At 33.1% G+C, this 10,047-nt stretch overlaps 1 protein-coding gene across 1 annotated transcript; it reads left to right on the top strand.

Moving 5' to 3' along the window:
* Window positions 1–4,698: 4,698 nt before the first annotated feature.
* On the top strand, window positions 4,699–7,838 carry LOC128190157 (prostaglandin E2 receptor EP4 subtype-like). The gene is made up of 2 exons (XM_052862073.1): window positions 4,699–5,523; window positions 7,006–7,838. The coding sequence occupies exons 1-2, from the start codon at window positions 4,756–4,758 to the stop codon at window positions 7,258–7,260; spliced, it is 1,023 nt and encodes a 340-aa protein (XP_052718033.1). The 5' UTR covers window positions 4,699–4,755; the 3' UTR covers window positions 7,261–7,838.
* Window positions 7,839–10,047: the final 2,209 nt, after the last annotated feature.

Raw genomic sequence — 10,047 nt, 5'->3', positions numbered from 1 at the left:
AGTAGGAATATTGTATTCATCTCTGACAAATCGTGATTCGTAAAGGAATAATGTATAAAAAAAATTGAAATTAAAAGATTGAAACATTCTATCAAAAAAGAGGAATGTATTTTTTAAACCTTTTCAATGTTAAGATAGATACAGGGGGTCCATAATATCGGAGACTGTTTTTAATTCCCATTACAGCTTAAAAGAATAAATTTAAATTTAGTGAAACATATCGTATGAATACACAAGAGGTACAGTTTTACACTATGTAGGTTACATTGTAAGTGCCCATTGCATACTTTACATAGCAGAGCTGGAAAATTAAATATAAATATCAAAGTAGCAAAATAACGTCTTATGGTTTACTTTTTCAGGTACAAAAGTATAGTGTTTATGACAAATTGTCATCGCACCCTGTTTTACACTTCTGTTTGGATCCTCTCCTCATTTCTTTCATTTAGCAGCTCTAATATTTGAGAGTTTAAGGTTTTATTTAATAACCTATTCATTTAAAAACATCAAATGAAATACCCCCACCCCAGGTTTACGCCAGGGTTATGAGTAATGCAGCAGTAAGTCACCATCTGGGCTAAGTTCTGCAACAGGAATGATACTTTCTTCAATTTTGTTTTAAACCACACAACCAATATTGATGTTTAAAGGTACATTTTTCATGCTTTGATCTACTATTATTCAAAATTATGTTATTTTGGATATTATTGAATACACTTCTTGCTAACATGTTCAGTTTTTTCTTCAGATGATCAGTTAGAGAATCTGGACAAAACAGAGATCTTGATTTTCTGAGTTGTCCATAGTTCTTCTTTTACTATATAAGCCTGTATGGTGAACTCTATTTTTCTACCATCTTTAATTCTTAACCACCCCACTACCGGTACTCTAAAAAGTTTTAATGTCTGCAAAAATCAGTTCATCATAAAACGGAAAACAGGTTAACGAGTCTCAAAGTAGAGCAGCTCGATTTTCTAGCCATTTGGTAAAGATTGGACACTATGAAAAACCCAACACAAGTAGATTTTTTCAGTAAAGTAAAAATGAAATAACATTTTAGCCACTGGAGATTAGAATGATACCTTATTTAACAGTTTATCTCATCGGGTAAGAGTTTTATGAAGTTTTAAAATAGAATCAGAATTTAAGGATCACCCTGTATTTACTAACAATGAAGAAACGGAAAATAAACACGCATTGTCAAATGCAGCCATTCAGTAACCAATCTACCAAAACTGAAAATCGTCCTGGTCAGACTACGATAATGCAGCTATTGAGTATGGATTAGATATCGATGATGTATCCCTCTTTCTGGGAGCAAGAACTGGGTTCTTTTCTACAAATGACGCAGGGTGGCACACACCATCCTTTTTCCACCTTTGCGTACACCCTTAAGTAGAGGAATGTAAATATATAGGTATTTATACATATACATATTAAATAATGTACATATTTTCATAATAAATGTTGATACATGTACATGTACTTCATTTATTCCGTAAAAAATGTAGTATAAATAAAGCATTCACTGATTTACTACCTTTATCGGATGATTTACAAAGTTTCCTTTTTTTTGTCTGAGGGAGCATCGTGTTTATTTCAAAAACCTGACATGGACATTTAAAGTATGTAAGTAAAAAATTTATTCAACCTTCAAATTCGGAAGTCCTCCCACTCTTTGATGACATATTTATCCTAAACTTATGTATATTTGATAGGTACTTCGATTCTCTCTTGAAGGACGAATTGGTGTTCGATTGGAAGAGTCTGCTGGTGAAGAAGGTATATATATATATATATATATATATATATATATATATATATATATATATATATATATATACACACACACACACACACACACACATACACACACACACATTTTGCGAAACATTTCTTTTTTCATTATGATTCGATTTCTAACTATGGTATTGTAAACAATGCTTTCATGTAAATTCTTAAAATGTGGTAGACCTTATGTAGGGGTAGAGTTTATCAATGTCTTGTCCGTACCCCAGTCCATTAACAATCAGTACACACTGCCAAGGTGCTGCTTCTCTCGAATGCGCAGTGGTGTCATTAGCTGTTATGTTTCTTGGAAATTCAAAGTCGTCCGAAATAACTATGCAACAATTTGAGGTGCCTCCATCGCTTAGACAGTTCGAAAAACCTCCATCTCTCAGGCTGTCTATATCTGATTGGGACTCTGAATCAGAGTTTCTTAGATGTTTGAAACTAAACGTTAAATTAATTATGCTATTTTTATTTTACAAATACTTCAATTTTATTTCACCATTTGGTTTATATTGATTTTTTTCCATTATAACTTACCTGGTTTAATATCCAGCCCTGGTATGTCGCAGGCTTGTGTAAGGGATACACAGACTTTACGAGGTCAAGGAATGACATACATGTCCGATATGACAACTGACCTGCACATAATCTCTACCAGGTGTCCCTTAAACTGGTGGTTCTCGGTTCCAGACATCCTCTTGAAATGGTTCTTGATACGTTTCTATGCTCCTATGCACTTCCACCTCCTTCGTGTAAATGTATGTCTTCTTGAAAGTATACTTGTGTGTTACTATGAAAAAAGTGTACTGTATTAATTCTTAAAACTCATATTTTCTGTACTTTTAAAGTTATCATACAGTCATGACATTGTTTCTTACTTTAAATTTCAATGCTTTTAACATGTCCTGTTTGTTCAAAGTTTCATTTAATTTGTGTACTAAGATAAGCTTTTTAATATTAACATTGCAATGCATTCTGAACCACTCGTTTACTTTATCATCTCTGAGCATCATCAAAGAGAAGAAATTCCAAGGGTTGTTAAAATCTCGGGCTGTCATCTCTATCAAATTATGACATTTCCTGTCTTTGAAAATTCCGCCGCTCTTTCTTGAGCCATCCATGGTTTGGAGTTCAGGAACTGATATTGGCTCGTTTCAACATTTTAAACCATAGTTTGTATTTCTACCACTTTCGAATAGTCTGAAAATTTAAAACATGCTGTACTATTCCCAATTAATTTTACATTAATTTAATTTCACGCTTTGCTATAAATCGTTATTTTACCTGAACAAGGCTGAAATATGGTTCTGAGCAGCGTTGTCCCGGGCTAAATGCACTGTTTGAACCAACTACGGATTTACTCCATTGATGTACACAAATGTTGCAACCAATACCCTTTGAAAGTCTTTCAAATTATGTGTCCAAAAAGGCGTCTAATGATGAGTGGCCATAATTAAGATGGACCAACAATGTATTTAATTCACGTCCATCGCTTAAACATATCTTTGTTTTTCCTGCATACCCTCTGCTGTGTTTTATAACATTGAATGCCATTCACGAAAGTGACAGTTTTTACCTTAATTGACAACATTTCACATGCCAATTTTGCGGTAGTTTTGAGTGCATTTTAATAATTTGCGTCAATATTTAGTCATGTTATTTGCTTCGCTTTTGAATAAAAAGCTATCTTTATTAAATTGTTTTATAATGTATTTACCCCCCCCCCCAAAAAAAAATACGAACCCCATTTTTATATTTCTCTCCTAAAGTTGTACCACTTAAGGAAATAAAATGATTTGAATTGACGTGTTGATAATGAGAAACAATTAAAACAATGACAGAAACTCGGATGAGATACACTTAAAGAAACATAGATCAAACATGTTTGGCATGCAGCCAATGATGTTAAAACTATTGATAAATTTACTATTAACGTTTTTATTTTCCTATTTTAATTACTTCCCATTTTTTCAGTGTTATATCTATAACGAATTTCACGTGAAGTGGTATTGACGTATATCTGCCATGGATATTGAGTATATCAACATTACAAATAATTTTAACAATTCCAACTCTACTGCATAACCGACTTCTCTGGGATAGCTCTGGTATATCCCGCAGTAATGGCGCGATACATTTCAAAATTTACGTTTGATTTTCCTTAAGAACTATGCGGCCTTATTTCGTTTTTGTTCTCCTTCTCTTTCTTGTCTTCTGCTTTAATCGTCAGTGCTATGTCGTTTGACCGATTCCTGGCAGTCTTTTTTCCAGTATCATACAGGAAGTCTCCAGTCAAAAGGACAAATATAATTCTGGTTGGTATTTGGATATTTTCAGCCTCTATATCATCTCATAATTTAGTAGGTGTTGGCTCTGTTAAAAACTGAATTAAAGGTATTTGTGCTGAATGTGAACTGAGGAAATTCTAGTAACAGAGTTCCAAAGAAACGCATCCCCTGGCTACAATGAATTGTATAAAAAAACAACTGTCCCATGCCACCTTCAAATATTGGAAGAAAACGATATTCTAAACATAGCAAAATTAGAGAAAAGCGTGCTAAGGAATATCCATTGTAGTTTAAATGTTAATTTTAATCTAGTAATATAACCTGATAGACATTGTATTTATTCATCATTTTATTGTAGAACTGACGATTAATATCTTTTACAAATAATAGATTTACTACCAAACAAGTAACTACATCTGTTTGTTATCAAGTATGACACCAGAGCTTCCCTAAGTTCACAGTAGTGATGTTCAAATGTAATGGGTGCTGAATACCGGAAACCTCTATTATTAACGAATTTCAGGGGGAAAATCGGGATGTTGTAACTAAAATAGATCTATATCTATAAAACTTACTTCCCATTTAGTATTTATTTAGTATCTCTCGTATTATTGTATTGAACTGTTTATTATATACTAAGGTGGTACTATTCCGGAATTTAAGATTCTTCAACATGGACAGTGAATTAGAAATCGGGGTTACAAACACTTTTAATAATTCCAACTCTACTGATGAAACAGTGGTGTCTGAAAGCATTGTCCCTCCTAGCCTTCAGTATTTGTTTGGTGTGTCTGGAAACTTGATCGCCATGATTCTCCTCTATCGGTCGTCCGGTCGACACAAATGGAAACCGTTTTATAGACTAGTTGGAGCTCTAGCCATCACCGACTTCTGTGGAATAGCTCTGGTATATCCTGCAGTAATGGTTCGATACATTTCTGGATTCACATACGACTTCCCAAAAGAATTATGTGGATTTGTCTCGTTTTGGTTTTCTTTCTCTTTCCTGTCTTCTGCTTTTATCGTCAGTGCTATGTCGTTTGACCGATTCCTGGCAGTCACTTTTCCGATATTTTACAGAAAGTCTCAAGTCAAAAGAACGAATATAATTCTGGTTCTCATTTGGATTTTCGTAGCTTGTATATCATCTCTTAATTTAGTAGGTATTGGCTCTGTTAAAAACTTTTATCCGGGCTCTTGGTGTTTTCTAGACTTTGCAAACAAAGGAACACTGGAGCGAATAAACACGTACATATATTCCATCACTGGATTACTTGTTCTATCAACCACTGTCGTTTTTAACATAGCAGTTGTCTACGCCTTAAAAAGAAAACCAAAGCGTTCAACATCGGACATCAAGAGAAAGAGAAATGAGATTTTTATCATGGTTTTCCTTTTCTCAATAGTGACGCTTTTTTCAATATGCTGGGCTCCATTAATGGTAAATAAATTAAAATAATTTTAGTTTTTTAATGCAATCAAGTCTTTTATCAATTCTTAGTTTGAATGATTTACTTTTATAATATACTTTTCGAAATAATAAGTGTAAAGTGCATGGTTTATATTTGATAAATATTCATATCATAATAACGTTTTGTTCAAAATATTTTGGTATGTTTGTAATCAATATATTAAAGGGGGCGTGCGGCCATCTTGTACATTTGAGGATAAATCTTCAAAATAATTCTGCAGCTGCGCAGTTCGACAACTGTTCTGAGTGATTAAAAAGGCATTGTCCTGTTCTTGTATGCATACATCTTAAACAAAATGACATGTAGGACTTTATATTTATTGCTTTTATATCTTCTGGCAACATTTTTGGCCAGTTTCGTGCAGAAACAAGCCAGTTCAAGAAATGTTTACATTCTTATCCTCAAATGTACAAGATGGTTGCACATTCCCCTTAATCAAACATCTTCAGTGTATTTTCATATAGTTTTCTGGGATTGTGTCAGGTAGTTTTTTAATCATTTAAAAGTTGTTTCATGCCAATTTTGTATAGCCGATATGAAGGATATATTATTAGTTGTCTTTAGTTTTCCCGAGGTACAGAAAGGGGGATTTGCAGTATTTCAAGGTTAAAAAAATCAAACATACATTAGAAATAATTTGCTGCTTCATGATTCAAGTATCCTATTTTATTTTATTTTGCTATCATTCATTTAAAGTTCTACAGCTCTTAGCTTTTGCTGATTTTTTTCACATTTTACTATATTTGTTCCCTAAGGTTCTCGATTGAAAGATATATTATAATAATTTCTGAAATTTGCTTTGATTCATAGATTTGCACTTTGCAATTACTAATTCCTCTTTAATATCGCTTAATCTTAAGATTTGAATCCTGGATTTTAAGATGCATTTAATGTTTTGTTTCCTTTATAAGGAGACTTACTCAACACACTTATGTGTGCATATTTGCGATTATATCTCTATATAATTTCTCTGATCCAAAGATAAATATTCATTAGGCTTTAGGCTAGTCCTTTGTTTTATTGAATTGATATAAAGCTTACGATAAATTCATTTTTAAAAACTGTACTCTGAACTCTAGAAAAATATCTTTTAGTGTGAAAAAAAGCACAACACACCAAGGCAAAAACATTACAATGTGGTAAATGTCAATTTCGTTATGATAAAGTCAAAATGGTTGTTGATCATTTAATTAAACTTTAAACTTCAACAAAGGTATTTATAGAATAGCTCGACAATAGATCATTTGCTTAATAATCAAGAAAAATACAGGAGGTTGTAACAACTTTTGTTATTAAGTTTTTATATGTGTGCTCTCTGTGTTAATAAAATTCATTATTTAATATTGCTAAATGTTTGGTTCATATTATTTCTAGACTAATACATGTCCATAAATACATTTTATATATACATGTACATGTATACTTGCATTGTTGTACTTATATTCTTAAAGGTCCGAATGCTAATTAACGCCAGCTCAAGTGACCCAAAGAATGGACCAGAAGAACTCTTAGCAGTGCGTATGACCATAAGCAACGCTATTGTAGACCCTTGGATCTATATCATTTTGAGAAAAGAAAATCTTTTAAATATTTCTAAGTTAGTTCAACGAGTTCGCAAAAGTGGGTATCTACCAACAGTATGTTTTACCAGGGAATCTACGGGAGTATGCGAAGTTTCAACTATATCATCATCTCGGACATGTTAGACCCATTTATGAAATTGATATACATGTTTTTTTCGAATGAGGGATGCATTTTATTTTAGATTTATCATATCGTTTTTTTATGTTTATAAAACGTATTCTTGATATGTACATAAAATTCATTTTAAATATACATAAAATTTTGTATTTTATTTTATATGTCTTGATGAGGACTTAATTTCTTTCATAATCATTTATACTTTGAAATGGATACAAACTTGACGAATGTTGTATGGTGTGGTTTAACCGTTCAGTTTACTCTGTTATGGATCGTATTGCGTAATCTTTCATCAACAAATTGCAGCATTTCTTACATAATCATAATTTCTTTTTAATCATCATATTTAAGTCAGAATCAAAATGATTGGGTTTTTTTGCTTTTTTGTTTTTGATAGTTACAGCATAAGGTTTAAAATCATTCTTTGAAAATTTGGTTGAAAGTGGTTCAAAAAGTCAAATGTCCAATTTAATTACATTCATACTAATTTCCTATATATCCCTTATAAAACCTGAAGATTTTTATGATGTGATGTAAGATAATATATACCCTTTTTTCATGGTAATTATGTGCTTTTGTTTCGTTTTTTAGCTCACCTGAACCGAAGGTTCAAGTGAGCTTTTCTGATCACCCGTTGTCCGTCGTCCGTCCGTCCGTCCGTCCGTCCGTCTGTCTGTCCGTCCGTCTGTAAACTTTTCACATTTTTAACTTCTTCTCAAAAACCACTGGGCCAAATTTAACCAAATTTGGTACAAAGCATCCTTATGGAAAGGGGGTTATAAATTGTTAAAATAAAGGGCACAGCCCTTTTCAAAAGGGAGATAATTGCGAAACAGTAAGTTTAGGGTGCATGTCTTTAAAAATGTTGTTCTCAAGAACCACAGCACCAGAAATGCCAATATTTACACAAAACCTTGTATATATAGTGAAGATTCTAAATTGTAAAAATCGTGACCCTCGGACCAAAACTGGGGCCCCAGGCGGGGTTCAAAGTTTAACATAGAAATACATAGGAAAATGTTTAAAAAATCTTCTTCTCAAGAACCACTGCACCAGAAATGCCAATATTTACACAAAAGCTTTCATATATAGTGAAGATTCTAAATTGTAAAAATGGTGACCCTCGGACCAAAACTGGGGCCCCAGGCGGGGTTCAAAGTTTAACATAGAACAACATATGGAAAATTTTTTAAAAATCTTCTTCTCAAGAACCACTGCACCAGAAATGCCAATATTTACACAAAAGCTTGTATACATAGTGAAGATTCTAAATTGTAAAAATCGTGACCCTCGGACCAAAACTGGGGCCCCAGGCGGGGTTCAAAGTTAAACATAGAAATACATAGGAAAATGTTTAAAAATCTTCTTCTCAAGAACCACTGCACCAGAAATGCCAATATTTACACAAAAGCTTGTATATATAGTGAAGTTTTTAAACTGTAAAAATCGTGCCCCTCGGACCAAGACTGGGGCCCCAGGCGGGGTTCAAAGTTTAACATAGAAATACCTTAGGAAAATGTTTAAAAAATGTTGTTCTCAAGAACCACTGCACCAGAAATGCCAATATTTACACAAAAGCTTGTATGTATAATGAAGATTCTAAATTGTAGAAATCGTGACCCTCGGACCAAGACTGGGGCCCCAGGCGGGGTTCAAAGTTTAACATAGAACTACATATGAAAAATGTTTAAAAATTTTCTTCTCAAGAACCACTTCACCAAAAATGCCAATACATACACAAAAGGTTGTATACATAGTGAAGATTGTAAAAATCGTGACCCCCGAACAAAAAGTGGGGCCCCAGTAGGGGTTTAGATTTTAACATATGTAGGAAAATGTTTTAAAATCTTCTTCTCAAGAACTATAGTGCAACTGTTTGGGATATTACTATGCATACATGTACATCCTAAAATAATGTAGATTCAAAAAATTGTAACTCCCGGACAATTGATGGGCACCAAGAGGGGTTCAAAATTTAAACATTTTAAAAAACATAAAGGAAAAGTTTAAAAATTTTCTTCTCATGAACTACAATGTTTTAGTTTGTGGAATTTCTATGCATGCATCCGTTGCTTATGTAGATTCCTAATTGGTAAAATTGTGACCCCCGGACCAATACTGGGGCCCCAAGATGGGGTCAAAATTTATTAAAGAAATATAAAGGTAACATGTTAAAAAATCTTCTTCTCGAGAACTACAATGCTTCAATTTGTGAAATTACTATCATGCATACAACCTTGTATAATGAAGGTTCGACAGTTTTAAAATAGTGACCCCTGGACTAATACTAGAGACCCAAGATGGGTTTAAAGTTAAATGTAGAAGTACCGGTATATATGGAAAATGTTTAAAAATCTTCTTTTCGAGAACTACAATGCATCAATTTGTCAGATTACTACGTCAGCACCCTCAAATAGTGTAGATTCGAAATTATAAAAGCCGTGATCTCAATCTAATACTGGGGCCCCAAGAGGTGTTCAAAGTTTAGCATAGAAATATAGAGGGAAAATGTTGAAAAATCTTTTTCTAGGGAACTATAATGCTTCAGCTTGTGAGATAACTAGGCAAGCATCCTTAAATAATGTAGATTCCAAATAATTAAAACTTTAGCACTGGACTAATAATGTGGCCCCAAGAGGGGTTCAAAGTTTAACATAGAAGGATATATTGAAAATGTTTTTAAAAAGTTTTTCTCGAGAACTATAATGCTACAGTTTGTGAGATTACTATGCAAGGATCCTCAAATTGTGTAAACTCTAATGTAGTGGAACCAAGAGTTATCTTTCTTGTGT

This window comes from Crassostrea angulata, chromosome 6 (assembly GCF_025612915.1).
Source record: "Crassostrea angulata isolate pt1a10 chromosome 6, ASM2561291v2, whole genome shotgun sequence".
In the NCBI taxonomy this organism is placed as follows: Eukaryota; Metazoa; Mollusca; class Bivalvia; order Ostreida; family Ostreidae; genus Magallana; species Magallana angulata.
This window is presented reverse-complemented; position numbering and strand designations above follow the sequence as displayed.

Coding starts and splice junctions, on each gene's coding strand:
- LOC128190157 (XM_052862073.1), top strand. CDS start 4,756: ATGGACAGTGAATTAGAAATCGGGGTTACAAACACTTTTAATAATTCC. Junction 5,524..7,005: donor TATGCTGGGCTCCATTAATG/GTAAATAAATTA, acceptor ATATTCTTAAAG/GTCCGAATGCTAATTAACGC.